General features: G+C 56.9%; 7 protein-coding genes across 7 annotated transcripts; 1 reads left to right on the top strand and 6 right to left on the bottom strand.

Moving 5' to 3' along the window:
- Window positions 1-405: 405 nt before the first annotated feature.
- TRAVEDRAFT_34695 (kinase-like protein) lies at window positions 406-2,861 on the bottom strand (the record flags this gene model as incomplete). Its single annotated transcript, XM_008035494.1, has 10 exons — window positions 406-1,067; window positions 1,126-1,244; window positions 1,308-1,417; window positions 1,480-1,614; window positions 1,670-1,719; window positions 1,775-1,852; window positions 1,926-2,246; window positions 2,305-2,416; window positions 2,473-2,561; window positions 2,630-2,861. The coding sequence occupies 10 exons, from the start codon at window positions 2,859-2,861 to the stop codon at window positions 406-408; spliced, it is 1,908 nt and encodes a 635-aa protein (XP_008033685.1).
- A 793-nt stretch (window positions 2,862-3,654) lies between these two features.
- TRAVEDRAFT_69567 (kinase-like protein) lies at window positions 3,655-6,195 on the bottom strand (the record flags this gene model as incomplete). The annotated part of the gene is made up of 10 exons (XM_008036492.1): window positions 3,655-4,446; window positions 4,505-4,623; window positions 4,663-4,772; window positions 4,828-4,962; window positions 5,021-5,070; window positions 5,130-5,198; window positions 5,249-5,569; window positions 5,624-5,741; window positions 5,802-5,884; window positions 5,940-6,195. The coding sequence occupies 10 exons, from the start codon at window positions 6,193-6,195 to the stop codon at window positions 3,809-3,811; spliced, it is 1,899 nt and encodes a 632-aa protein (XP_008034683.1). The 3' UTR covers window positions 3,655-3,808.
- A 917-nt stretch (window positions 6,196-7,112) lies between these two features.
- On the bottom strand, window positions 7,113-9,979 carry TRAVEDRAFT_69566 (kinase-like protein; the record flags this gene model as incomplete). The annotated part of the gene is made up of 10 exons (XM_008036491.1): window positions 7,113-8,168; window positions 8,226-8,344; window positions 8,393-8,508; window positions 8,566-8,700; window positions 8,757-8,806; window positions 8,862-8,930; window positions 8,992-9,312; window positions 9,372-9,495; window positions 9,558-9,643; window positions 9,727-9,979. The coding sequence occupies 10 exons, from the start codon at window positions 9,977-9,979 to the stop codon at window positions 7,651-7,653; spliced, it is 1,791 nt and encodes a 596-aa protein (XP_008034682.1). The 3' UTR covers window positions 7,113-7,650.
- A 901-nt stretch (window positions 9,980-10,880) lies between these two features.
- Window positions 10,881-13,380, bottom strand: TRAVEDRAFT_113607 (Pkinase-domain-containing protein; the record flags this gene model as incomplete). The annotated part of the gene is made up of 10 exons (XM_008036490.1): window positions 10,881-11,659; window positions 11,713-11,828; window positions 11,885-11,997; window positions 12,056-12,190; window positions 12,244-12,293; window positions 12,343-12,408; window positions 12,463-12,777; window positions 12,834-12,945; window positions 13,005-13,093; window positions 13,155-13,380. 10 exons carry the CDS (start codon window positions 13,378-13,380, stop codon window positions 10,881-10,883), a joined length of 2,001 nt encoding a protein of 666 aa, XP_008034681.1.
- A 1,324-nt stretch (window positions 13,381-14,704) lies between these two features.
- Window positions 14,705-19,454, bottom strand: TRAVEDRAFT_69564 (uncharacterized protein; the record flags this gene model as incomplete). The annotated part of the gene is made up of 15 exons (XM_008036489.1): window positions 14,705-15,131; window positions 15,207-15,784; window positions 15,846-16,532; window positions 16,588-16,805; window positions 16,866-16,927; window positions 16,983-17,142; window positions 17,210-17,523; window positions 17,576-17,607; window positions 17,663-17,898; window positions 17,970-17,996; window positions 18,052-18,760; window positions 18,815-18,929; window positions 18,997-19,182; window positions 19,233-19,373; window positions 19,430-19,454. 15 exons carry the CDS (start codon window positions 19,452-19,454, stop codon window positions 14,779-14,781), a joined length of 3,843 nt encoding a protein of 1,280 aa, XP_008034680.1. The 3' UTR covers window positions 14,705-14,778.
- A 633-nt stretch (window positions 19,455-20,087) lies between these two features.
- TRAVEDRAFT_69563 (uncharacterized protein) lies at window positions 20,088-24,860 on the top strand (the record flags this gene model as incomplete). Its single annotated transcript, XM_008036488.1, has 8 exons — window positions 20,088-21,020; window positions 21,073-21,210; window positions 21,268-21,392; window positions 21,444-23,361; window positions 23,423-23,591; window positions 23,651-23,838; window positions 23,895-24,354; window positions 24,419-24,860. The coding sequence occupies 7 exons, from the start codon at window positions 20,088-20,090 to the stop codon at window positions 24,099-24,101; spliced, it is 3,678 nt and encodes a 1,225-aa protein (XP_008034679.1). The 3' UTR covers window positions 24,102-24,354; window positions 24,419-24,860.
- A 1,513-nt stretch (window positions 24,861-26,373) lies between these two features.
- Window positions 26,374-27,660, bottom strand: TRAVEDRAFT_142604 (uncharacterized protein; the record flags this gene model as incomplete). The annotated part of the gene is made up of 3 exons (XM_008036487.1): window positions 26,374-26,754; window positions 26,833-27,466; window positions 27,539-27,660. Coding segments are annotated over 3 exons (1,134 nt in total), but the record flags the coding sequence as incomplete, so codon positions are not given.
- Window positions 27,661-27,853: the final 193 nt, after the last annotated feature.

Genomic DNA, 27,853 nt, shown 5'->3' with positions numbered 1-27,853 from the left:
GTACGCCCACAAATGCACCGCCGCTGTGGCTAGCGCTCCAGCCAACATACGCGCCTACCGATACGCGAGTGTCACGCCGCACGGGGCCGTGGGATAATCGCACCGTCGGCTCCAGGCACGGCCGAGTTACGCCCTCGTCCACAAATTAGGTTTGTACACTGTAGCTTTGAAAGCTTCCTCAGATGATGGAGGTAATAGATATGTTGTTGACAGTGCATGGTACAGGTCAATCAGAGCGTTGTAGTCTCGGCAAGCTCAGAAAACATCATAGCAAGAAAGCATAGCCAACCTCCGTAAATACTCCGGGCAGGTATATACGCGTAATCCATCCAGCACGATGCAAATTCACCTCAGACTAGATTGAGCTACCAGCACCGAAACTCCTCAAACCGATGTCCAAGGCCCTCAGGATGGAGGCGGATTCAACCGCGGCGACCGACGGCGCACCAGCCCCGGAACCTCATCAGACTCATCACCATTCGCACTCGACCCAGCAGTCTCGCTCCCTCCAGTCCGGACTCGCTTAATCCCCGGGGCGCGTCGAGAGGACCCTTTCTTCACTTCACGGGGCTCCGTCGCGGGCGCCACGCCGACCGTCGTCTCGGAGCGCAGGTCGCGCGATGAGTCGGCCTCCGGGTTAAGCGACGCGTCGGACCTGTCCTTGACCTTACGCTTGAAGTTGTACGCGCGCACCGTCTCTCCCAGATTAGACTCGCCCTCCTCGTGAACGACAGTGGCAGTGCGCGTGAGGGTGGATCTAGAGCGCGGCTGGGGTTGGTCGACCTCTTCGGTGCTAGCCCTGGTCGAGCCTCTACAGCCTGAAGCCCCTGAAGCCCCTCGTTTAAGGTCCGCGAGCGGGGCGCCGTCATCGTGCGAAGAAAATCGCTTGGAGTCGCCAGGAAGCTCCGGGGCTGGGCTAGATGCGGGAAGTAGGTAAAGAGGATGCTCCGATGTGATGTCAAGCCCCGCCGCCGCCTGCGCTACCAGCCACGGGTCAAGGCAGGCGTCCGCCATGGTGGTTCGCCGGGTGGGATCGAATTCGAGAAGACCGTGCAGGAATCGCTCGCCTAGGATATAATCTGAATGAGCAACCAGCATGAGGCGAGTAAGAGCAACGCTCCGCACACTGTTCGTCGACGCCGCGGCTTCGGAGGCACGCCCAGTTCACTTCACGATTAGTGACGCGAGTCTCGAGGCCCTCGTTCTCCAGATCATCGACGTACGGAGAATGGTGGAGAGTAAGGCTTCGCAAATATGAGCGGTGTAAGACCCATACAGCAGTCCTCGTAAAACGAAGGGCTACGCACATGATGAACGCGATGATGCCGACGCTCCAGCTGTCCACGATTTGGTTGTAACCCTCCGGGCCGTGAATCACAACCTCGGGCGCAAGGTATTTGTCCGTGCCACACAAACTCTGTAATTGTCGTATGCATCATGGGCGGCGCAACGTTCCGAGAGGGAAGTAGCAAACCCTACCTGCAGATCTGTGAACGTGTCGATGACCTTGGCGAGGCCGAAATCCGCGACCTTGACGACGGGAGGGTTATCCCTCGTCAAGAGCACGTTCTCGGGCTTCAAGTCACGATGTGCGACGCCCATGCTGTGGACGTACTGCTAGGTCATTAACATCGGTCGTCAAGCGCGCCGTACTTCGCTATGCACTTACGGCGAGAGCCTCGCAGATCTGGAGAATGATGTGTGCCGACTGGGCTTCTGCTATAAGAGGCGGTCGCGTCAGGAAGGACAAGGCACCGATATACGTGTTACTCACACATTGTCTCCTTATTTGCCTCTTTCTGAAGCAGGTACTTCATGAGATCACCGCCCTGGACCAGCTCCAAGACGAGGTCTGTGCCAAAAAACAATAAACGTATCCCACTGAACGTGAGCGCTATCGCAGTCAACACAAACCCAACACGTACAGATGCTATGGCTCTCCAGGAACACCTCCTTCAGCTGACACACGTTCCTGTGTTCCAACTTCTCGAGGATCTTGATTTCGCGCAGCATCTTCCTCGCATTCGGGTCGGTCGGGAGGCCGCCCTCGAGCGCCTTCTCCCACCCATCGCGCAGCTTGAGCTTGCGGACGTGCACGATCTTCACCGCGTACCACTGCCCCTCCGCCCGGTTCAGCGCCTTCATGACCGTTGCGAATGCGCCCTTGCCGAGCTCATGGAGCATATCGTAGCTCTTGTGCACGCCTTCTGCAGACGTGTTAAAGGGTGTATGGCGGAAGATGAACCCTGACACCGTGCGAGCATTCAGTTACAGTCTATGTGTCAAATGACGTGTCCAACGTACGATAGTCATAAGCCTCAACCTCTAAGTCCAGTAGCTTACGGGACCCAAACGCAATCTCATTACCGTCGCGCAGAATATGGGACGTCCCGGTAGGAATTCGCCCGCCATTGATCTGCCCATGCATATATATCAGCAACGGACGTGCAGACATGAATGTTGAAAACTCACGAACGTGCCATTGCGCGAGTTATCGGTGACCGTCACCGCCGACGTCGCGTTCTCTTCGCCATTCCATTTGATGGTACAGTGACGACCGCCTGCTCCGGAAGTCAACCACAGATACTTATGCGCCGAAGAAATGAGTACTGAGACTGCGACAACTGACTGATTTTGGGCGCGGGGAGAACGATCTCGACGGACGGGCCTGCCTTCCTGCCAATGCGATATTCCTGGACCGCCTTTTCGAACTTGTAGCCTGGAACCTTAGGGTTGCATGAAATGAGGCTTCCCCAGCAAGTAGTGTCTACGATGTATTCCTGCTGCGACGCCTGCTGTGTAGACTGTGTGCGTTGTTCGGTGGACTGCGTGGAGGTAGACTGTTGTGTTTCGGAAACCATCGTGCGTCGAGCATGCGCCAGGAGCACCAGTGCAGCCTAGATGAGACCAAAAGAGCGAAGCTGTTCGAGATGAAGTCTCGAGAGCAAGACCAACAGCGCAACAGGCAGAACGAGTCCAGGGTGGGTCAAGAGACAAGGAAAGGTGTACTCGGGTCCTGCTCCCGCCAAAAACTGCCCTGTGCCGGCAGGTCCGCGTGCCGGAGGTGCGCTGTGGATGGTTGTAGGAAAGGCCCGAAAAGTACAAGTAGCGGAAAATGCCTGAGTACCTGCCTGAGTGGGCCCCCCTGCCTATCCGGACTTACTGAATGGAATCGGGCGCGCTTATCTCGTATATGGCCGTCCCGCCGCCGCTGGCAGTGCTCTCGCTCCTTGTCAAACTCTGTTCAGCGGCGGATGCAATGCGACGGTGGATGGTGGGAGGACGATGGGGTGACATTGACCTGACCATGACCAAACACGCCGTCATCACCCATAACCGGCAAGACCACGTGTGCTACCATCAAGGGGAACTCCGCCTCGCTGACATCGCGGACGAGCCTCGCGGAGACAATGCATAGCACTAAGCGACACTCTAAACCACATGGCAATTTATTAATGGACTGGTGGCCGATATAGGATCAAACGGCCGGAGGCGTGTCGTTATACTAATGCATGGGGCGCGCGTAAGCACATGGATGGGCAGACGAGATACAGCAGTTAGACGTCGAGATGGACTCAGGGTGCCACTGAGAGATCAGACCTTCAGGCTTCAGGGATCAGGGATGGTAGGGTACAGTGTGAATGTGGGGCTAGAGCATTTAGGATGCGATGCGACGATGAAAGTAAAAGTACAAGATTTGATGAAAGTAAAGTAGTGCTATCAACCTTGAGGTACACGCCGTCTGCCGAGGAGTGGTGCGAATAAACAGGCGATAGACTTCGCGATAGCTTGAGATCTTCGAGGGATTTCAAAGCCGAGGCGAGTTTAGTCGAGGCGAACGGCGAGGCAGCACCAGTCCCGGCACTTCGTCCGAGTCGTCCGCAGCAGGCATAGTCATCCGGGCGCCGCCAGTGTGGACTTTCTTCTTCGCCGGAGCCCGAGCCGCCGTACGCTTCCCCTTACCACTAGATTTTGCGGGCTCCATGGCTGCGGCCGCCGCGCCAGCCGCGACGATATCGATGTCCTTCGACATTTCCAACTTGATTGCGAGACTTAGAGACGCGTCGGACCGGTCTTGGACCTTGCGTTTGCGCGCTCGGCCCGTGCCCTTCACCCGGGCGTCGTCGACGACAGCGACGCCCGTATGCGTGTCCGATGACTGTTGCTCCGCCTCCTTGGCCGTGACCCCGCTTGTCGTCCGTCGCCGGGCCCGCCTTGTGGGCTGAGGTTCTGAAGGGGGGATAATGTCGTGGACGAGCTGTCGCCCTGCGGGAGTGTGCGCCGGAGCCGGAACCTCGGCGGATAGTGATGCGGGCAAAGGATTCTCCCTCGGGGAGCTGGGCGCCTTGGGCGCATGCGCACGTAGCCAAGGGTCACGAAGGGCAGCCGCCATAGTCGTCCGCCGCAGAGGATCGTACTCCAGAAGGCCGCGAAGAAAGCGCTCGCCTGGCGACGACATCAGCGTGCAGGATATCATCAGTCGTGACCGAGAAGTATATCTTACACTGTTTGCTGAGTCCATGCTTCTTTAGGAGTTCCCAGTTCACTTGGCGAGTGGTGACCTGGATCTGGCGATCCGCATCGGTAACTCCTTTCATATAAGGACGCGACTCGAAAGTAAGCCTATGAGATTGTCAGCGACTATTGCGAAGAGTTGCCCACATGTTGAATGCCATGATGCCCAGGCTCCAGCTGTCCGCCACCACCGTATATCTATCATTGTCCTTCATGGCAACCTCCGGCGCGATATATGCGAGTGTGCCGCAAAAGGTCTGTAAATGGTATCAGGTTAAGCATAGAGACGTATGATAGCGGGGATGAACGTACACGCAAGTCTGACAAGGTGCTGAGGGCCTTCGCAAGGCCAAAGTCTGCAACCTGCACGACCGGTGGGTTGTCCAATGTCAAAAGCACATTTTCGAGCTTCAAATCACGGTGTGCTATGTTGTGTGTGTGGATGTACTGCTCACGTCAATGATCAGCCTTGATCTTCACCCACACCACAAGTCGAGGGACGTACCGCTAGCGCGTCGCAGATCTGATAGATAATTTGACCCGTCTCGCTCTCCGCTGCATCCATATCGAGTATAGTCAGAGTGGTGTCGGACGGTTGATGAATTATTGCGTACTCATCGCTCTCCCTTTCGCCTTGAGGTGTGTCCACAGATCGCCACCCTCCACTAGCTCCATAACGAGGCCTTCGTAACCCTGGTGAGACATTTATGCCTGTGACCAAGAGGGAACGTACTGATTCTATGGCGCTCGACGAAACACTCCTTGAGTTGACATATATTTTTGTGGTGTAGTCGTTCGAGTATCGTGACTTCTTTCAAAAGCTTCTTCACATCGGGATCGGTTGGCGGCCCGTTGGCGAGATCCTTCACCCAATCAGGTGACAAACTTAGCTGCTGTATGTCGATGACCTTCACTGCGTACCACCGGGCATTCTCCCTGCTGGAGGCCTTGTAAATGGTCGCATACGCTCCCTTGCCCAATACGTAAATGAAGTCGTAGTGCTTCTCAACGCCGCTGGCGGGAGGGTCGGGTAGTCTGTTGTAGTAAACGAAGCCTGTCGTGGACAAAGTCAGAACATTATGACCGAATCTCAATCCAGGATGCTTACGGAAGCGATGGACATGGTCTTCGCCGCTATGGCCACTTGTCGTGTCAACACCGAATGCAATCTCGTCACCGCTGCGCAGGAAGTTATATTCTCCATGCTTGAGCCGGGAGTCGTTCTTCTGCCCGAGACACGTGTCAGCACTGTCGAACGTATATCATAAACAACCCAGCCGTCTCACAAACACACCGGCGCCGTTGTCCGAAAAGTCGACTATCCACGCGGCTGACCCCCCGTCCCACTGTATGCGGCAGTCTAGGCTGCCTATACCAGACATCAGCGATGTGCCTTCAGAAAACATGAAAGACAGCCTGCGGACTGATACCTGTATTGGGGAGAACGATGTCAACGGGCTCGCCGATTTCGCCGCCGCCGCGAGACCTGGAGCCGATGAGGTACGTGTGTTGGCCGCGTGCTTTATGAAACTCGTAACCGGCCAATCCCTTGCTCTTTGGGATCAGGGCGCCCCACACGTTATCGTTGACGCCAGGTTGCGTAGCGGGCGGAGTAGAAAGCTGAAGGGTTGGCTGTTGGGCGACATATACGGGAGCATCGGTTTCCGCCTTGATCGTCATTGCACTTCCGTAATGGCAGATCGCTAGCAAGACGATGTGAGGAGGGATCAGAGGCGTCCAGAATGCAGAATGCAGGAGTCCAGGATGGAGATGGCAGACAGCATCCCCCCGATAGACAGAGTCATACCAGTATCCATCGGCAGCGTTGCGCGCCAGAGCAGTGATGGGAGTGACATTGACCAGAAAAGTACAAGCAGCGGAAGATGCCCAAGTGCTGCAGCGCAGGCTTACTCAGACTCGATGGGATCGAACGCGCCTATCTCGTGTTTCCGAGACGTCGTTGACGAGCCGCCGCGAACCACCGCGTGCAGGTTGCATAGAGGGCACTACTTCGTGGTCAAGAAGAAGAAAAGTCCCGTATTTCGAACGTTTGCCCTATCTTGTTCACTCTACCCGGGTGCTTCCGAGAACCTCTATGCGCTCTCCCTGGAACTGGGCATAAGAGCCGTCATCAGTTGCGAAGACCCTTCGTTGCCTGTTTCATGAAAAAGTGCCAGTCGTACCTAGTCTTCTCTAAATTTTAACCAAGACTTAAGATCCCCGAGAGATTGTCCAGAAATTTTGCCTACTTTGTTTGCTCATGAAGGACGGCAGTCGTAATGAACCTTGCGAGATGGAAGGGGGAAGAACGAACGACAGCTGCATCGGGCCCGCGCGTCATCAATTCATCGCCGCCAGCCACATAGCCACGTGTGCCACCATCAACTGCAACGGTGAACACTCGTTTTGCATCGGGTGAGTCTCCCTCAGACTATAGTATACCCTACGTACGTAGTGATAAGCGAGATTTTATAGTTTATAGTGATCCTTGATACACAATCGAGACCAAGAGAATGATGGCGCGTGAGCGGGAAGGAGGTGTGGCGGAGGGTGATACGGGCATTGAATGGGGGGAGGGGGGGGGGCGAGGTGTTCAATGAGAGGAGTTGAATGGGGGGCACAAGGGTTGGAGGAGGGGTACGGGTGTGACCGGTGGTGTCGACATGGACTGGGAGATGAGCACAAGGACGGCCCGGTACCGCGGATCTGTGAGAGTAAGAGCACTTCAAGTTGAGCGCGTGCGGTGTCGCTACTTGTGGCGTCATGAGGGCGAACGAAAGCAATGCAGAAAGAGACGACGGGGAGTATCCTTGCGACCGCGTCCCAGCCTCCTGGCGACTGGCAGCGACCTTATGCAACGGCGAGGTCGCCAGCCTCGCAGTAAGACGGGTCGACTGAGCCTCGACCCTGAGGCACCTTGCCTCAGCGGCGGCGTCGCTATTCGCCCCAGCGGTCCCCTGCGTACGGCTCTTTCTTGGAGGCGAGCGCGTCGAGATCAGCTCTGTCTTCATTGGTGGATAGGTCCGGTGCGAGTGGCCGTATGTCGGTCAAACCCTCTCGGCTGTCGTCGGTCCACGGAGCAGCGCTAGTGACTGGGGTTCGTTGTTTCCTGAACATGGAGGTCTCCGGATGACTTCACGGCGGAGGCGGGTTCAGGCGAGGGGAGCGACGGGGTAGCACCCGCTCCGGCACTTCTTCCCGATCGTCTCTGGTAGATGCGATGGTGTCCGAAGCGCTGCCAATACGAGCCTTCTTCTTCGCCGGAGCCCGAGCGGCCAGTTTCTTCCCTCCACGACTCGTCTCCGCGCGCTCCAGTGTTGCTGTCGCAGTGAAGGTCGCGACTACACTACGCTCTCCTGGGATCTCCAGCTTGGCGGTGAGACTGAGCAACATGTCGGACCGATCTTGGGCCTTGCGCTTGCCTGATAACCGAGGTGGGGCAGAGCAAGTGACGTCGGCGTAAAGAGTCGAACGTCTTCCAGGAGAGGGAGTTGGAACCGAAACTAGGATGGCCGGAGCTGGCGAACCGTCCTCCCATGCAGGGCTGGACGCGTTCGGCGCGTACGCGCGGAGCCAAGGGTCACGGAGAGCGTCCGCCATCGTTGTCCGTCGTGAAGGATCATACTCCAAAAGGCCACGAAGGAAACTTTCGCCTGACGACAACGTTAGCGTTCAAAGTTCAGACAGAGATATGGGGAAGTACATCTTACATTGTCTGCTGACTCCGCAACTCTGTAGCAGTTCCCAGTTTATTCGGCGAGTAGTAACCTGGGTCTTGATATCCGCGCCGGTTGTGCCTTTCACGTAAGGACGTCGTTGATAAGTAAGCCTGTATAATCGTTAGCGACAACCGAGAACACTGCATACGTCAACGCACATTATGAAAGCAATGATGCCCACGCTCCAGCTATCGACGACGACAGTATACCTGTTGCTGTCCCTGTCGTCCCTCGCGATTTCTGGCGCGAGATATGTGGGCGTGCCGCACAAGCTCTACATCAAGTTTCGACATCAGGACGATGGCATTCCCAACAACAAGGTCGAACAAACCTGCAGGTCTGACAGGGTACTGATGGCCTTTGCGAGGCCGAAATCCACGACCTTCACCACCGGCGGATCGTCCAAAGTTAAGAGCACGTTTTCGAGCTTCAAATCACGATGTGCAATTTTCTGCTCGTGAACATACTGCATCTCGAGATTCAGTCTTGGCCACCAAGAGCTACACAAGTCGATGGACATACCGCGAGCGCATCACAGAGCTGGTAGAGGATGCGACCTGTCTCGGTCTCCGCTGCATTTGTATTGCCTTTAGAGGGAGGCATCGCGTTGGAGGGGAGGTTGCGCACTCAATGCTTTCTTGTTCTGTAGGAGATACGTCTGGAGATCACCGCCCTCCACCAACTCCAAGACGAGGCCTGCACAAGACAGCGCCTGGTTAAGACGACGATGTACAACCGTGTTTGGAGTCGCACGCACTGAGTCTATGAGGTTCGGCGAAAACCTCCCTGAGTTGACAGATGTTTCTATGGTTGAGTCGTTCGAGGATCAGGATCTCTGCCATGAGTTTCTTCACGGCGCGGTCGACAGGCGGCCCGTCTTGAAGTTCCGTCGACCAGCCGGGAGGCAAGTTGAGCTTGTGGGTATGGATGACCTTCACTGCGTACCAACGCCCTTCCGCCTTGTTGAGGGCCTTGTGAACAGTTGCAAAAGTGCCCTTTCCCAGCTCACGATCGAAGTCGTAGAACTCGTGCACGCCGTGGACGGGAGGGCTGGGTACCATGTGGAGGTAGATGAAACCTCCACGGCAGCATATTAGGTCAGGACGTGAAGAGCATCGCAGTGACAGAGGTACGTACGATAGCCGTCGGAGAGAACTTCGCCGACTCCTTTCCCCTTCTTCGATTTCTGGGTCGCAAACGTGATCTCACAACCGCCGCGCAGGACATAGAAGTGGCCCGGCGTACACCGGCAACTGTTGAGCTGCTCAAGAACTTCATCAGCGCTGAACTCACGTTGCCCTCCTTAATACTTGGTCGACTTACGAATACGCCAGCACCGTCCACGGACATGTCGACTATCTTCGCGGCTGACTCGTTTCCGTCCCACTCAATGAGGCAGTTCAAGCTGCCTACGCGAGGCGTCAGTCAGTCGGTCAGTCAGTCAGTCGGGTTCAAACAGAACTGGCAGAACCGGCGGAATGCTGTAACATACCTGTCTTGGGGAGGACGATATCAAAAGGCTCATCCTCTTCGCTACGAGGCCCGGCGCCGATGCAGTACGTGCGCTGCGCCTTGTCGAACTTGTGGCCGGTCATTTCGGGGCTGCACGGAACCAGACGACCCCACGCGGTGTTGTCCGCGACATATTCGGGCTGCGGGGTCTGTTGAGTCGGCAGGGTGCTCTGTCCCGCGTGCGCAGGCAGAGTGCTCTGTTCAGCGCATTGAGCGGAAGCTCTGGTTGGCATAGTGATCGTCATCGTGCGTCAAGAGTTCGTAACGCGTCGATCTACAGGAGTTGGGCAAGTGGACGAAGGGGGGCAGCCAGCAGTATGCAATTAGGAGAGCGAGATGAAGGCAGGAGACAACTCCCAACTGAGAGATGCTCCCATGGAATCAAGTCGTGGTATGTTCGTCGGCAGTGCCGCGCAGCGGCACGCTGGTAGTAAGAATGTCTAGAAAAGGGCAGTCTGAAAGATGAGATGCATGAGTGTCGACTAGCTGAGAAATTGCCCTTGCGTGAACTCACAAAAAATTGACTATGCCATTTATTGAGCTCGCGTGCCTCGTCTCCCGCTGTCCCTTGGGTGCTTGTACCCGTTGGTGCGCCGTTCCAGGGATGCGTCGACAAGTGCAAGGCCGCGGACGACGACGACTGCAATGAGCATCCACGGTCCGGAAACAGTGTTTTGCCACACACGGCGTCATCAACCCGAGAAGACGCGATCACGTGTGCTGCCATATGTTCAGAATCACAAGTACTGCTTGGCGGCCTCGATGTGGACAAGTCTCGCAAAGACACAATGAAGCAACATGGGCGACATTCTATAACATATGGGATCCTAGATACACGTGTAGACAATCGAGACTAGATATAAAGACACAGTAATGAGCGTATTATTATGCAGGCGCAGCGCGCACGTAACAGGGTAACGGAGAGCACGTATACATCGGCGGGGGCGTGAGTGAGAGTGAGTGAGTGGACAGGTTGACGTTGCGAGGGAATCAAGAGGAAAGTTCAGGTATCGGAGACGTGTGGGGTAGGGCGTTGGACAGAGCGTGCGGCGGGATGAGCAGAGCTATGAGAGTCCACCAAAACAGAGCAGCACAAGAGAGAAAAACAACGCGGAGGACCATCGCACCCGCACCCTAGCCCCGACGAGTGGCGGCCTTGCGCGGCGACGGCCCCGAAGGATCCCGAGCAGTAGTAGCACGGGTGGACCGCCTCGGTGCTGGAGATTCGACAGCAGCCTCGGCGTTCGCACGAGCCTTCCTAGGAATTCTCGGGATGGGCACTCTAGCAGTAGCAGTAGCCTTCTTCCCACCGCGGGCAGCCTTCTTCCCTGCCGCAGCAGCTGCACGAGCCCGGCGCGGCAAAGGGGCCGCCACCTCGCTCTCCTCATCTTCCTCCTCCATCGGCGTAAGGGATGCGTCGAATTCGACCTTACGCTTGTTCGCGCGCGGCGGGCCCGCCTCCTCCTCGTCCTCCGCGATCGCCCGGCGCTGCATCTCCTGCGACGGCCCAGGCAGCGCGACACCGACCTCATTGGCATGCGAGATCACGTCCGCGCGGCGCTGCAGGCGCGACGGCTGCCGCGTGAGCATACTGCGGCTAGCCGTGCCGTTTGAGTCCTGGCTGCCCCTCTGGAGGTCCTGCGAGCCCAACGGCGGCGTGCTGCTATCGTGTCCGTTGGGTGCAGCGAGCATTAGTGCACCCTCCTGCGGGTCGAGCGCCATGCCATCGGACGCGATGGAGCGCATAGAAGCGTCGATGGCAAGTCGTGGCTCCGGGGACGCGGTACGACGACGATACTCGGTGTCCCGGTGGAGCTCAGACTCCCGGATCAGCCAGGGGTGGTGGCGGGCGTCCGAGAGTGTCATCCGCTTGCTGGGGTCGTACTCCAGGAGCTTCTGAATGAAGTCCACTCCTGTAAACATTGTGAGTGACCCACACCACTCGAAGGGATGGATGGAAGCTTACCTTCCGGGCTAACGTTGAACTCCTGGAGAATGCCCCATTCTACCTGCCGGGTAGACACCCGTGTCTTGACATCAGCACTCATGTCCTCCTCGCCGAATGGCGTGGACATCGTAAGCCTGTAAGAGTAGTATTGATCAGAAACGCCCACATCAGCCAGGACCACTGAACGCACATGGAGAACACGATGACGCCGACGCTCCAGCTATCGACAACCTGGTCGTAGCCTTCGTTAGGGGCCTGGTTGACCACCTCCGGCGCGAGGTAGACCGGAGTACCGCACATAGTCTGTAAGTCCTGTAAGCATCACGCCGAACAACGTGTTTAATATAGCGATCCCACTTACGCGCAACATGGTCATGCTGTCGACGACTTTAGCAAGCCCGAAATCCGCGACCTTCACCATCGGTGGCTGATCGTCAGTCAGCAGTACGTTCTCTGGCTTGAGATCGCGGTGCGCAACGCCCTGTCCATGGACATACTATGAACGAATGTCAATAATGCCCCGCTGTGCGTACATGCATGTTCACTCACCGCAAGGGCATCGCACATCTGGTAGGTAAGGTGCTGCGCCTCGCGCTCATCTGTTTTCCATGTAAGCGAGATTCACTTAAGCCAGGGGAGATAACTTACGGAGCCCGTTATGCTTCAGGATGTAGTCGAGCAAATCTCCGCCAGGGACCCACTCCAACACAAGGTCTGTGACATTTGGTCAGCATACGATCAGTCTCGCTGTGACGTATTGAGACTCACTGATGCTGTACCTCTCGAAGAATACCTCCTTGAGTTGACAGATGTTCGGGTGCGTGAGCCGCTCGAGGATGTTGATCTCCCGTGCGAAGTTGTTGGACTTGTCGTCCGAGTTTATGCCGTTCAAGGTCGCGTTGCTGAGACCCTTGCGCAGCTTGTTCGCCTGGATCATCTTCACAGCGTACCACTTGCCCTCCTCCTTGTGAAGGGCCTTCATGACAGTAGCGAACGAGCCCTTGCCGAGCTCGTGCATGAGGTCATAGTACCTGTGCAGGCCGCGGCTGGGCGGGCCACTAGCCAAATGCCGGTAGACGAAACCTGCACGTCATGTTGAGGGTCGCTGTAATGGATGTATGTGAAGGGAAATCACGTACGATAGTCCTCGAGCCCTCCGTTAGCCGGTTGGGGCACGCATGTCCCAAACGCGATCTCGTTTCCGTCGCGCAAGATCTTGAAGTGGCCTTTTCCTATCTTGTCGCCATTGATCTGCCACGCGGAGACAAAACTAAGGCGCCGTCGCGTCAAGGAAGAGGAGGGGTACTCACGAAGGTGCCGTTACTAGACAGGTCCGTGACCTTCACCGCAGACCTGATCGTTTCGTCTCCGTCCCACTCGATGGCACAGTGAAAGTTGCCTGAGGCGAGCAAGACGCGTCAGAAACGATAATACGCGTAGCAAGACGCGTCGCGACTCACTGATCTTCATGCCCGGGAGGATGATGTCGTTTTTGGTCTGCTCCGCGTTGCGGCCGATCATGTACTTGGGCTTGATCTTCTGGAAGTCAATCCGGCGCAGGTTCGAGCTGCAGGGAATGAGGAAGCCCCAGAGGTGAACGTCCACGATGTAGTCAGGCTGGGAGGCCTCCTGGGTGGATTGCGTCTGCTGCTGGGTCTGTACGACCCCGTTGTCGTCGGTGATCATCACGTCGGGCATGTTTTGGTCTTCTGCTTGCATGATGTACAGTGCGCTGGCAGAGGTTGGTGGTGGTTGGGTTGAGCTTGGGTGCTTGTAGAGGGAGGCGTCTGGAGTAGCGGGTGTGTTCTGGGGAGAATCCACTGGCGACGTCGCACTTTTAAACAATGGAGGAGAATGGTGGATGCGTGGGGTGGACAAGCGTAGACAAGGCGGGTCAAGCCAAAGTAGGGTCCAAGCGGGGCGGGTGAGGTGGTCAAAGTGGCAGGCAAGGTTGGGCGTGCAAAGCGTGTGAGGGACTTTGTCTATCTTCGCACTCGACGCGCTTTAAAGAGCGTGGAGGTGATGTCCGGGGTCGATAGGAGATAGAAGAAGGAGTTGTATACCCAAGCACCCACAATCCGTGCTCCCCGTTCAGACAATCCCCGAATGTCTCGAACCCATTTCGCAGCAGGCCGCTTGGATCGAGCGGAGATCGGCGGAGCTGGCGCCTAACATTGGCCCTTGGCTCTCACCTGCCTAACCTGTTTGAACTCCGACGGTGGCTATGCGAAGAGGGAGGTGCCGAAATTGGACTTGAAGGTCTAGTGGGCGGCCAGCATGGATGTCAGAGACGAGGAAAATGCGTGCTGCGTACGGCGTAACTGGAGTCTGTCAAGATGATTGATGAGGGAAAGCAGGAGCGACTCTTGCTCGAGATGTGTGTACGCCATCTTATATACTCCCTCAAAGAGCGCTGCAGCTTCTGATTTGCTCGCTGTCAGGTTGAGCACATAAGTGAGCGATCGAGCTTCTGTGAAATACTACCCTCTTAGCGACGCAGACAACAAGTTAATCGGGTCGAGCGGGAGGATTATCCTGGAGTATCTGGACAGCGGCGGAGGGCGGCGCCACATCTTGATCGGGTTTGGATAGTATCTCGGTTCTGACAGCGACTCCCGGGCCCATCCGATGTGGCGGGGCTTGCACACAACTTGGCCCAATCTGCCGTCACGGCATGCATAATAGGCGCGATACCCAAGGCAGAGTACTGTGCACTAATCATCCAGTTTTCTCTCGTTATTGCGGCCTTGAAAGCAGTACGCACTCCAACTGACGAGCATGCCGCATTTCTCCCGAAGCCATCGCCCGCATGCGACTTTCCGTAGCCCACTTGGACACATCGACGTTGAATCCGGTGCAGCTCACGGCATCCTATTACAGGGACCCTGCGTTATGGACCGCCTCATAGACTCATGGTCTGATTATCTGCAGCTATCTGTCCATCACGATCCCTTCTGTGTCGTGCTCTCCCAGGCGGGGCGGTGATCTTCGCTATTCGAAAATGGCACAGGCCTCTTCAAATTCTCTGTATAAATTCCATGGCGCCAATACCTTCCGTGTTCAATTCACTTGGCCCTTGCAGTGCTACTCCACCTCCGTACTTGTCGGGGAAGCCATCGGATCCGATGGCTCCCCACCCCCCGCATCGGGCTCGGTGTCCTCCACCTTTACGTCTTCCCGCATCCCTGTTAACGCTTGCAGCAGTCCCTCTATCCTCGACATCCTCTCGTTAAGCGCGGCGACCTGCTTCGACTGTGCTGCGGCTTGGGCGTCGAGCAAAGCGCGCAGCCGCTTCTCCACCACGCCTGGCGCCCCGCTCATCCCTGAGAATGAGGGCGGCGTGCATCGCACCAGCGTATGAGTGGGTAGGTGGCTGCCCGCGGACACTCCATCGGGCTTCGCGTCGCAGTCCTCGCAGATGAAGACGGGCTCGGTATCTGCAGGGATATCATGTGAGCCTCCCGTGCTCTAGTACAGCCCGGTGCGATCGAGCGAACTCGGTATACGCTTACCCTCGCATTCGACACACACCAAGCAGGGCCAACGGACCTCCCTCTGACAGGATGCACAGGATGGGACTGGTGCGAGTCTCTTCCGGCGCGAGCGTATTCTCTTCGATCCGAAGCTCCGCGATGAGGTGCGCGAGGCGTCGTCCCCGGCGTCAGTGTCCGTCCAAGATCCAGACGAATCCGCCTTGGGAAGGGCATCGGCGTCCAAGTCCTTTGCTGTGGGGCGTCTCCGGACTGGTATGTGACGATCGCCTTCGACATGGCCGTCCTCCAGCCTCGAGCGTTTTGTCTCGACTCTGGGCATGTTCGCAGCAGACTTTCTGAAGATGTTTTGAGCGTACTTTAAAGTGTCCTTTGCGAGGCGGAACAGATGGGGAAGGTCGTGGTAGAGAAGAGTCGGACGACGGAGCTTGATCACCTCGTGCGTGGGGAGATGGATCGTGTCGTCAATCTCCGTCGCAGTTGCTCTGCACTCAGACTTGTTGCAGAAGTCCACCGACTCGTCCAGCGCGAGCGAGCACAAGATGCAGGTGTAGCGGATGCCATTAATCTCGTCTCCACAGACGTCGCACTCGTAGATACTGTGGACGCAGTATCAATACGGCATCGAGAGGGGTCATATGTGTGGAGCAAAGGACGTACCTAGACGATGCCGCCCGCATTCTCAGGTCCAGTATGTGATAGCAAAGCGACGCTTGTTCGTAGGTGAACGTGCCCCTGAGCTCCGCCAAATCCTCCGCTTCTATCGTCTTCTCGTACGTGACGGGTTCCGAGCCGAAGTCCGAGTCTGAATCCTCCTCGGAGTCCTCCCTCTCCTTCTCCTCCACCAGGAGATCAACGTATCGCTTGCGGCGGGACACGTATTCCTTGATATACTTCCAGGAAAAGCGCGTCCGGAATCTCTGGTGGACGTACGCCCGCAGAAAGCACCATAGGGCGTCAACTCGGTCCATCTCGAAGTGGGCAGGCGGCGGGCGTGCGACGAGTATCTCAGGGGCGAGGCGTGTGAGGCGGAAACTGGGTCCGAAAGTGATATCATCGTCCGGAGAATCGCACCATCTTCCCGCGATAGACTGTTTGTCCGAGGTGAATACGCCTGCAAGAGTCCACGTATCAAGGGAGCCAAATGTCCACGTGGATGCAAAGGTAGTAGATCCGCCGTCGGTCGCGCTGATCCGCCCCGCAATCGCGCATGACTCGCCGTCCAGGGTTACGGTGTTGCTGTACAAGCTTTCCTCATCCGCAGCATGGAGGAAGAACGTGAACATCCCAGGGGCAGCCGGATAGGCCCAATCGGCATCCTCAAAGAACCCATACCATCGGCCTAGTCTGCGTGAGTATATGTTAGCTTCGTGACCAGCAGGACGCCCATGATGACTCTTACATGTCTTTCAAAGATCCAGTAACCGCCAGATCGGTTTCGGTCAAAGATTCCTGCTCGTGAATGGCGGGGGGTTCTGATGCAGTCGGGTAGAAGAGGATGTCCTTGGGATCGGGTAGAACTACGTTGGTAGGAATGAAACTTTTGATAGGATATTCGAGATCGTCAATCATCAGGTTCTTGATGGTCCATTTCTCCTTGTCGTTGAACCAGTAGTCGAACTAGGCATTCAGGACGCGCCGTCAATGTAATCCGCTCGGGAGATATTAGCGAACACGCACCAGACCGCAAGCAAAATTATCGAACTGTCGCTTCGGACTGAGACCCCGCTGCTTGAAGATCCCTTTGATACACTGATCAGCGTTGGTGCGAGGAAGACGCATAGAATGTACACATACGTTCTAGAAAGTAGCCTCGCTCGTCGACGGCGTCTAGAATGCACATGATGCTATCTGCGCAGTCTTCCAACTCTGCGTGATGGATGACGACTTCGCTCTGGCACAGGCGGAATATTTGCAGGTGACGTCGGATCAAGACATATAAAAGAGGGAAGAGCACCTACGCGAGTATTGTGAATGTCAATTGTAGGAAATGGTGATACTAGAGTTGAGTTTGAGTAACATACCGTTTCGATCCGCACAGGACCAGTGATAAGGGACAGTGTATCCCGGGCGTCGATCTTGTAGCAGAACGTCCGTAGATTCTCGTCCAGGCGTTTCTCCTCTGCTTCGACGTAACCCGAAAACCGAGATGGGAGTTCATCGTTGTCGTCGATTTCGTCGAGTGACCACGTCAGCTGCGCGACGTTGTCCCAGACCATGTCCAAGTATCTAAATGCTAGGGCGTGGTTCTCCGCGCGTAGCCGCGGAAGGAGTGCGAACATCTCTTCGAACACGTCGTCGATCTTGTCCACATATTCTGCAAGTGACAAGTGCCAACCTATGGAGTCATTTAGTATTACTGATCGCGTTCCTGCATGGATCGTCGTCACCTGCACTCCACCACGCAAGCCACTTCAGCAGACTGCAAAGAAGTTGTCACCCTCGCGTTCTGGTAAGTATGTTCAGACGTGACAAACCTCCAATGACGGGGACGCGAAGTGGTGAACGTGTTGACCTCGCTGATTGTGATAAAACCCGATGCGTCGTCATCGCATGCTTCTGCGATAGCGGAGACGTTGTTAACATCGATGTGCTCGAGCGCCCACAGGTCCGCACGATCTTCGCCCCTTGCACCTCGCCTTTCGGCTTGTTCCAGGTAGTGGTCACGAAGAGCAAGAACGAAATGGCGAGCCTTCACATGTCCGCGCCACCGCTGGAATATGAAAGGCAAGACGATCAGTCTCGCACACCCCCAACATGGCACCTTTTGTCAGAAACGTTCACCATATCTTTCCAAATCTCATAGATAACCTATGGCGCAGCGGTCATCATCTATACTTCGGCCAAAAAATAAGCCAGCACTCACTCGATCCTTGATCCTCTCGTGCGGTCCCGACAAGACGCTGTCAATGACGCGGTCGCTTTCGTGCTGAACGATGTTTTGCATGGCATCGATCTGCCGCTTCCACTCCACGGCAAACTTGCGCGCAAACGTCTCCATGTTCTTCTGCACAGCCACGTCCGTGCTGTCGAAGAGCTCCGCTTTGATGAGCGCGAGGTCGTCTTCCCCGGTCTTCTCCCTCTCTGGATGGCTAGGGTCGGCGTGTTTCACAGCTGTACTCCCAGCTGTTGACGGCTTGTATCTCACGAGACTCGCGAGAGCGCGATCGTCTTTGAGTACCGCTTCCGGGCCACCGCGGCCGTCTACGGCGTCGCGCAGCCGCTCCTGCTCTGGAGGAACGAGAGTTGAGAGGTGTGTGATGATGGTGGTCAGCTTCTCGTCCATTCCGATTAGCTCGCGATGGACATCTTCGACTGCCTTGCCCGTATGGATCACGAGCGCCAGCACGAACTCCTTCCGGCGGTCTCCAAACAGCGTCAGGAAAGCCTTGAACTTCTCGTCCCATGAGGAGCTTTTGAGGACCTTCACTATAAGTTTCTTCTTCGCGTACGTGTCGCAAGTGTTCGCACAATCTTTGATGTCTTCCGCGGTCCGCCCTACGAGAGCTTGAAGGCGCGCCTTGATAGTAGTGCCGTCAGGCCCCGGTGTGTCCTTGTCCTTGACACTGCGTAACCTGATGCTGGTCGTGAGCTCACGGTGCACCCTGTCAGTGATAATCTACGCCTACTGTATGAGGGCCTCCATCATGTTTCTCATCTCGACAAAAAGGACAGTGATCTTCTTGTCGTTGTCTCGTCGTTTCACGTCGAGCTCGACGACGACGCGGAAAGCGCCCACGGCGACTGCCCATGAAAAGGTAAGGATGGCAATGAAACCTGGATTCGCGTGATCTCGGCCACTACCACTCACCCTTGATGAACGGGTGAATATTCGCCACCTCATCGAGAGCCTTGAGGACGCCAGGAAGACTCTCGGCGAACGTTGCGATACCCTCTTGAATCTTTCTCAGAGCATCAGAGTGGAGTGCTGGCTCGACGATCGCTTCCACATCGTTAGCGATGGCCATCTTTCCCTTAGCTGCGTCGATCCAGTTGCCTATTCGTGCTTTCAGCGACATTGATTCGTGCATGGTAAGATTGCATTACCGGCGCGGTTCAAGATCCTGTGATCCTTGCCGCCTTGTGCCTGCTCAACTTGTACGCGAGTGGCTTGTATGTGCGTGTAGGTATCGTCGACGGTCTTGTTGAGGTCCGTATCCGTATCATCCGACGACTTCGAACTACCTACTGTAGTGCGATTGTCAGTCGCAGGCTATTGTGGTCGGGAAACCGAGCTGCCTCACCTTCATCCTTCGTAGATGGTGCCATGCGGTTTCTTCTGCACAGGTGCTTCAATGTGGGAGTGACCTATCTGTTGTGAACATAGAATGAGCGATACCGTCCTAGGTGAGTGTTCGAAAGCAGGCTCGGGGGTTTCGCAGCTACGCAGCTAACGATCCATATGCAAACTCTCGGCATCAGAGAAGCGCGTCCACAAAGACGCCGATCGCTGCGCCATTGCACGACTACACTTTACGTGTCTACCTTGCCGAGCAATATCACTAGGCATATGAACGTAGGCTTGTCACTGAAGGGGTGTCGAATACCCTGTATCCAGTGAACATCGCAGGAATGGAGCGCCTCGGCGTAGAGGGAAACTCATAACGTGTCTGTGGGTTTCCTCAGTTCACTCTCCAATCTAAAGAGCTTGGATTCCATATATGAGAGGCACAGACAGCACAGATGTAGCGAGCCGCATCAAGTCGACAGAGCAGCAAGAGGCAGAGGGAGGACCGAGTTATAGACGCTCAAATCGCCTGCTCAGAATTAGCGCACGTGGGCAGGCCACGTGATAGACGCGACTGAGAATGTGGGAATTTGGCGTCGCGCTCCCTTTCGCGTCTTGTCCCTCGACCACGATCTTCGACGCGTCCTCCGAGCCATTCCCCGCCTTTCTCCCGCATGTCTCAGTCGGTCTTTGATGGCGTGCACTACTACATCTCGCAGACGCTTCCGCCCAGCCAACGCGACCAGCTGAACGACGTCCTCAACGCCAGGGGGGCCAAGCCCGTTCCCTCCCCGTCCGACCCCAAGCTCACCCACTTCATCACATCCTCCATCGCTCTTGAAGACTTTGTCGAATCTCTTCCGGAAGACTCTCCGGCCCATATGGTCACCCCACGCTGGGTCGAACGCTCGGCCGTCCTCGCGTCCTTGCAGGACACTGAGTACTACTCCGCCGACCCTGCCTACCTCTTTTCTGGCGTTACTGCTGCCGCGACAGACCTATCGCAAGCCGACTGTGAACTCATGTCTGCAGCAATTACGGCCTTGGGTGGACAGTGGCGCTCGGCCCTAACACGCGACGTTACACATCTCTTTGCTCTCGCCCCCGGTAGTGCCAAGTACGATACCGCAATACACTTCAAGGAACAGACAGGAGTATGTATTCTTGTTCCTCACTGGTTTGACGATACGGTGCGGCTGGGCATTCGAGATCTTCCAACAAGAAATTACGAGTGGCCAGAACCGCGCGTCTTTCAGCAGCGCCCGGAGGGTCGTACGTCGCAGGAGGACGTGGATTACGAACCCCCGCCAGAGCGGATGATGCTGTATAGTACTTCATCAATGTCCAACGACGACCAACGTAAGGTCAAACCAGCCGCGCGGAACGTGTGGGAGGGCAAGCGTATTCTCCTCGGGCTCTCCTTGGATCTATCGGACAACCAGCGGAAGGCACTGGGTGCAGACATTCAACGGCAAGGAGGAGAAGTTGTCGAGTTGGCCCTTCCGAAGTCAACAAGCGGCACCGAACGCGCCCGAGAAGAGCTTGAGAAGCTAGAGGATGCGGATGTCTTTGTCACTCGGTACAGGACAGGTCCTGCATACGCGAAGGTGCGTGTGTGTACCTTCATGGACCGCAGGATGCTCATCCCTGCATATCAAGGCGTACAAGCGAAAGATGACTATTGGCACGCTCGCCTGGCTATGGTACGTGCGCGCATCTGGCACGCTCACAAGACCGGCCGATCAACTTTTGCACTATCCTATCCCGGACAAACCTGCGGAAGGCTTCACGAACGAGGTAACGTTGTCCACTAAATGTGATTTCGGCCCAAAGACGCTAACCGGGGTCGTCCAGGTCATCACTGTTACAAACTACACCGGCAAGGATCGAGAATACCTGAAGAAACTCATCACCCTGATGGGCGGCGAGTTCACTGCATCCATGTCGGCCGAGCGTAATACAGTCGTTGTGGCAGCATAGTAAGCTTTTTCCCGCTTCAAGGTTTCGCATCTACTCATGTTGGGAAACAGCCTACATGGAACGAAGACGGACAAGGCGACCTCTTGGTCAATACCGATCGTCAACCATACCTGGATCGAGGATTGCTTCGTGCAGTGGCGTCGCCTAACGCCTGCGCGCGAAAAGTATATCGTCTTCCCACCGGGCGTGGATTTCAGCACCGTACTCGCCGAGCGGGGTCTCGGCCGCATCGCATGGGATCCTGCTCAGCTCGAGGAGATGTTCCATATGGCCGAAGCAGCAACGGATGGTCGTGCATCCCCAACATCCACCAAGCGTGTCAGCGCGAGCGCAAGTCCCAAGAAAGCGAGTCCACGCAAGACCAAGAAGGATCGGCACATCGAGCAGCCCGAAGACGAGCAGCCATCGGGAACGGCAGTCAGCGCCGGCGAGGTCGAGGAGGCCGTGGCGTTCGACGATGCCGATGCCGACGTCAGCCTGGGTGGCCAGATGGACGTCGACGCGGACTTCGAGCAGCTCGAGAACGACGTGGCCAGCCAAGAGCAGATGGACATCGACGAGGAAGCCGGCCCAAGCAAGCGACCTCCACTAAGCAAGAGAGGCCCTCCATCTAAGCGCGCTGCGGTGGAGGAAGCCACTGCGGCAGAGATTCCGTCAAAGCGGCGGCTTGTGCGACGCTTTACCCCACGCAATACCGACGACGAGGGCAGCGCGGCTCCTGCGGGAGCTTCTTACCCGAAGCGCCCGGCGCGCACGTACGGGAGCGCAAAGGCCAAAGAGGGCGCTTTCACTGCCGACTCTCCGAGGTCGTCCCCATCCCCAGTGAAGAAGCCCCAGAGCTCACGGAGGCGCGTCACCGACCTCGACGAGGATGTGGAGATGGACGAACTCGTCGAAGTGCAGGCCCCGTCCAAGAACAAGCCGAAGAAGATAGGACCTCCCGGGATACGCGTAACGAAGGTCAAACCAGCCGCCGCACCGCCGGAGCCCAAGAAACGCAGCGCGCTCGATGAACTCCTCGATGGCGACTCTGACTCATCGGACGAGGAGGACGTGCGGTCTGTCCTGGGGGACCTCGTGAAGAACGGGAGGACGTCGCGGACGGGCGCCGCACGCAATGCAGACTCGAAATTAGGCCACACGCCGCAGCGGCTGGATTCCGTCCTTGTACCGACTGTAGAATCGCTATACGGCTCACCGACGAAGAAGGGTGGAAAGGCAGAGGCGTTGGGTGCCGCGAAAGCCCCCGCAAAGACCGCCGCTCCCAAGGGGACACGAAAGGCGCCAGGCCCCATGGACCCTCCCCCCATTGCTGCGAAGAAGCCCACGCGCGCACCATCCCCTATCGAATCCGAGCGGTCAGCATCCCCCCCTCCTCGGAAGCCCGCGCGCAAAGCAAAGCCCGCTCCCGTAGAAGTGCCAGAGGCAGGCCCAAGCCTTGCGCCATCGGACACGAGCCCCACGAAGACCGGGCGGACGCCGTCCCGACGCTCCGCCGCGACCAAAGCGACGCAGAAGCTGCACGACGTCATCATGCCGGACCTGGTATCGTTCCAGAAGGAGATGAAGAATGGCACGGTGCGGTCGGCGCACGAGATCGAGCAGTCCGCGGCGAAGGGCAAGGGGCGCGCAAGCGAGCCTGGGGCGGGCGCGGAGCTCAAGACGAAGGGGAAGAAGCGACCGTCTCTGGGATCCGGGGACGAGGAAGCAGAAGAGGAGATGCCGGAGAAGAAGAAGCGGAAGGCGATCGACGCTGATGCGCCAGCGACGAAAGGCAAGAAGAAGGGACCCGGTCCACGGAAGTCAGCGCCCGCGGAGACGTCGGCGGAGCCACAGAGCCAGGAGTCCGCGACGGGGAGTCGCAGGAAGTCGCTCGCGGCAGTCACGGACAACGAGCCTGCGCGCGCGGAGGCGAAGGGCGTGCGCGTGATGACCACGCAGCTCTCGTTCCCGGACGAGGTTATGCGGGTGAGTGCGGCGTGCGCGCTCTGAGTGGCCCGTGTGGACGTGTTGCTGATGTTCTGAGAAGGCGTTGGGGCGGCTAGGCGTCAAGTTCGTGCAGAAGCCGTCGGAGTGTACGCATCTGGTGGTGAAGAGCGTCGTGCGAACGGAGAAGTTCCTGTGTGCGATGGCCACCGCGCCGTACATACTGAACGAGAAGTGGGCTGTTATCTCCGCTGCGTCACGGAAGCTGCTACGTGAGTGTCTCTACGCGGAGTGCTTGCCAGGCGAATGCTGACCCGGGCGGTGCATACAGCTGAGGAGGATTACATGATCCAAGACCCAGAGACAGAGAAGAAGTATGGGGTCAATGTTTCCGACGCTCTGAAGCGCGCGAAGAAGAACGCAGGAAAACTCTTCGCCGGGAAGACGTTCTACGTGACACCCAAGGTACCGGTGGAGACCAAGCTACTCAAGAACGTCGTCGCGGCAAATGGTGGACAGGTGTGTATCACATGTCGGCCCAGGGGCTGCCTCCGTGTACTGACAGTATTCCACAGCTGCTGTCCTCCAAGACGCCGACGGTCCGTATACTTAATGGGCACGACAATCACTTCGTCATATCCTGCCCGGCCGACGTCTCCATCTGGCGGCCGCTCGCCGAGCATGGACACCGGGTCTACACGCAGGAGTTGATACTCACCAGTGCTCTCAGGCAGCAGTTCTCTCCAAACGAGACCGCGTTCCAAGTACCCGGCTCGTATTGATGTGTGGCAGATAGCCGTAGCCAGAGGTCTTCTTGGGTAGTCGAAAGGAATGTATTATTGGTTATGTCTCTTATCATTTGCAATCGGCCATGTTCGTACATCGTCGGACGTGACGCACACTCATTATCGTACATGTGCAAGCTGTTGAAACGACACCAACTCCCTCAAAAGTGGCGACTGTGTACAGACTTACGAGCCAAGAGCCTCCGGGCTTACTCGCTTGGCCAAACGTCAAGTCCGACAACCTGTAAGGCTAGCGCAAATGATTCGTTTTAGCCCTGGCTCCATATAAGCTAGTAGCCCCAACTAATGCTCACCATGGTGACTGCCTTCATTGCCTTCTACGTTTCCTAGGTCGCCCACTCTTTTCGTTTTGAGTTTCGTACGACTGCGAGGGGCCCGCCTGATCTCTGCCGCTCCCATCATGTCCGTCGCTCCACCGTCCCCGCTCGTGTGTTTCCATGCCATATCCAGCGCGATGAACGGGAGTGTGGAGAATCGAGCTCGACGCCGCGGACGCTTCTGAGGTACCTGACGACCTAGAAACGGTGGTCCGTACCGGTATGATTTTTCTGTGCTTGCTTCCGTCTCTCGCTTGCGCGGCGCGTGTCAGGGGCCGTTCCGTTCGCGACCTAGTGGATGGCCTTAGGCGCAAGGAAGAAGGGGCCAGGCTCGATGCACCTGACTCGTCCTCCGGACGGCTACGCTTCGCCGTCCTCTTCGGCGTTGACGTCTCCCCAACGTCTTGTCGGACATCCCTCGTCGGTGGTTGAGGCGCAGCCACAGGGGGATCCTGATGGCTACCTTCGCTGGGCGGAGGCGAGCCCTGGAACGATAGCGGCTCTTCCGTAAGCACGGACAAGGAGACGTTCAAGTCACTGTGCGCCTGCGGCATATAGAACTGAGATGGCAACGACCGCCTTCGCTCATTCCGGCGGTGCCTGTCATCTCGCGGAATGCGTTCAGGCGGACGCCGCTCGGTCTCCATGGGTCTGAAATCTGCAGGGAAAGGGGGACGGCTTTCTGAGGGCGTAGGACGCAGGACATCCAGCGTGTTCGACTTGTGTGGCGGCCTAACCACGGAGCGCGAGGAGTTCGGGATGGAAGGGTCTGAACGTCGATGTGTGGGCGGCCCAAGGTGAGTCGTTGCATACGACACCTGTGAATCTACCGGGCTCAACGCGGGCGTCACGTCGACATCCATCCGGGAGTGCGAGCCCTCTGATGGCTGATAACCAATCCCATACCAGGATTCTGCATCGGTACCGTGATCGGAGCCCCATGGGCTGAGCATGGCGCCGTTTAGCATTGACGTGTTCCGGGACATGGGGGGTGTGAGGAGCGGCGACAAACCGCCCTGCGTCACCGCCGTCAGTGCCGGAGAGAGGAAGTTGTTTTGCTGCGACTCGGTGGGGCTCGGCGCAGATACTTCAATAGGGATAGGTTCGGGAGGGTACGAGCTTGAGCGGCTTCGCAAGAGAGGTGGCGCTGCGGATCTCCTAGAATCCAGAAAGCGAGGACGGCTACCCGAGTCCTGCGATGACGGGGCTTTTTGCGCCTTCCCAGTCACCCTCGACTTGATCCGCTCGCGTTCGCGCTCGACGTCCGCTCCACGAGTCTTCCACAGCTCGACGCCGATCATGTACGACTCGGAATGGTGGGACTCTGTCGCCTTGGTGAGGGAAAGACGCACAGTGATCCGTTTGTCCGTCGCTGACCGTAGACAGAACTCCTTCGAAGCCGCGCCATTACGAAACTTCCATGATTGGATATGGCCGTCGTGGTTCCGCTTGTGTGGCGCCGGACGGGTGACCTGCGTGGGCCTATCAGGGCGGTTCAAGCATACATCGACGCTGAGGAATCGCTCGTGGTCTCCGAATTGACAGTCGCAGCGCCCAACGTAGATGCTGATGGTTTCGGATTCTGCAGTGTTCGCGATGTCGATCGTGAATGGATTCCTGCGCAGACCGGTCAGCTCATTTAAAGCGATTTGTCTGATCCCGACTACGTACCTGCCAGGCTGGTGGGTGATGCAATAGCCATGCATCTTCAGCAGGTCATGGGACCACGAAGAGACGCGGAGATCGAAGTCGTTCGAAGAGATGCTGCGCAGATTGGAATGCATCGGGACGTCGCGTTGAAGGCTGTATGACGCCAAAGATGGTCGGTACGGAATGTAGATGTCCTCCGAGTGGAACCGCATCGAGCAGGCGTTGAGCTCGTCGGGAGACAAGAATGCAGTGCGGAAGTAGTAATGGGGAAAGGCGGGGGTCATTGAGTAAGGCTCGATGTTGTCGAACGAGCCCATGATGTCGCGCAGCTGCCCAACTACCGCGCCCACAAAGTAGTCCTTTTCCGGCCGCTTAGGCTGAGAACGAAGGAGCAGCGTCGTGAGGTTTCCCTCAGCATCCTTGCAGGCGAGAAGTGCGATGCATGTAGGGACATTCGTTTGGGGGTTCTTCGCGCGAACGGCAAGAAGAGGAAGCCGAGTGCGCACTCCATACGATGTCATCGTATACGTCGGGCGGTCCTCGAGAGGGGCGCCAAGCAGCCGCATGAACTCATCCCACGGGATGCTGATGAGGTTTGACGAGTATCGGAAGTCCTTTGGAGATGACGCGAGTAGGAACTGGTGTTGCGAGGAGGTCTCCATCTGGAACTTTGCCAAAAGATCGGACTCCGCGCGGTAGGTGTGAGGATGATGGAACGAGAAGTTGTGGTTCGAGAGAACGGGACCCCACGCGAAGATCGTCTGGTCGGAGTGGTGCTTCAGGATCTCCTCTTGTAGGCGTATGAAGGCGTACCGGCCCTCTCCGTACGTCGTCGGCATGTTGACCCCAAAGATCCCCATGAGCGAGTACGCCTTGTCCTCTACACGCTTCGTCTCCCTTGAAGACGCCCATGACATGCGACAGGCGACGCTGAAGTCCTCGAGAGCCCGCTCGCCGGTGAGGATACAAGTATCGATTCCGGTGATGGCGTGGATGAGGTGAGCGAGAGAATGCTTTGTGCCTATGATGCGCCAATCACAGGACAAGAAGACGACCACGGTAGGGGCAAGGAGTTCTTGCAGAGTCCACCCACGTTTATGCCATCTGCTCTTCCGGAAAGGACTTTCGGGGGCTTCGAGCTTGGAGGACGTCGCAGGAGTGGGCACGTCGTAGAGGAAGACGTAGCACACACCGGCGTATCGATACCAATCGTACATGGAGTTGATCGCCTCAGAAAGCTCGGAGCTGCTCGTCTGATCGGTGCAACAAAGGTCGGCCCACGCATAGTCGTAGTTGTGCTCCGCCGCGATCTTGCACAAGCGCTTGATTTTCTCGGAGGGGAAGAAGTCGATGACTGAAGAATGATCGGCCGAGCTGTTCGAATCGGATGTTGAAGGTCCCTTAGCAGGGTGAGCCTGGTGGATATCACAGACTGTTTGGTAGGACATCTCCGGATAGTGGGCCTCGCCCTCCCGAGCCCAGACGTGAGAGAGGATTGCATAGCGAACCGTCCGCGGGTCGTCGAATTCGTGGAACCGACCTGTCTTCGTGTGTAGCAGCCTCATCGTGCGCTGTAAGAATGAGAGGTGTCAACATTTGCGCACGGATACATGACGACAGGTAGCTAGAGATCTACTCACGAAGGTTCTCTAAGCCGTTCGGAATACAGGCTTCTGTCGATCGCTGAGGGTCTTTAGGTGTTCATTTGTGCTGGGATGAAAGTGAGAAGTAGGTTGTGGACGACGTATGAAGGCGTACGTG

The sequence above is a fragment of the Trametes versicolor genome (assembly GCF_000271585.1).
Source record: "Trametes versicolor FP-101664 SS1 unplaced genomic scaffold TRAVEscaffold_2, whole genome shotgun sequence".
In the NCBI taxonomy this organism is placed as follows: Eukaryota; Fungi; Basidiomycota; class Agaricomycetes; order Polyporales; family Polyporaceae; genus Trametes; species Trametes versicolor.
This window is presented reverse-complemented; position numbering and strand designations above follow the sequence as displayed.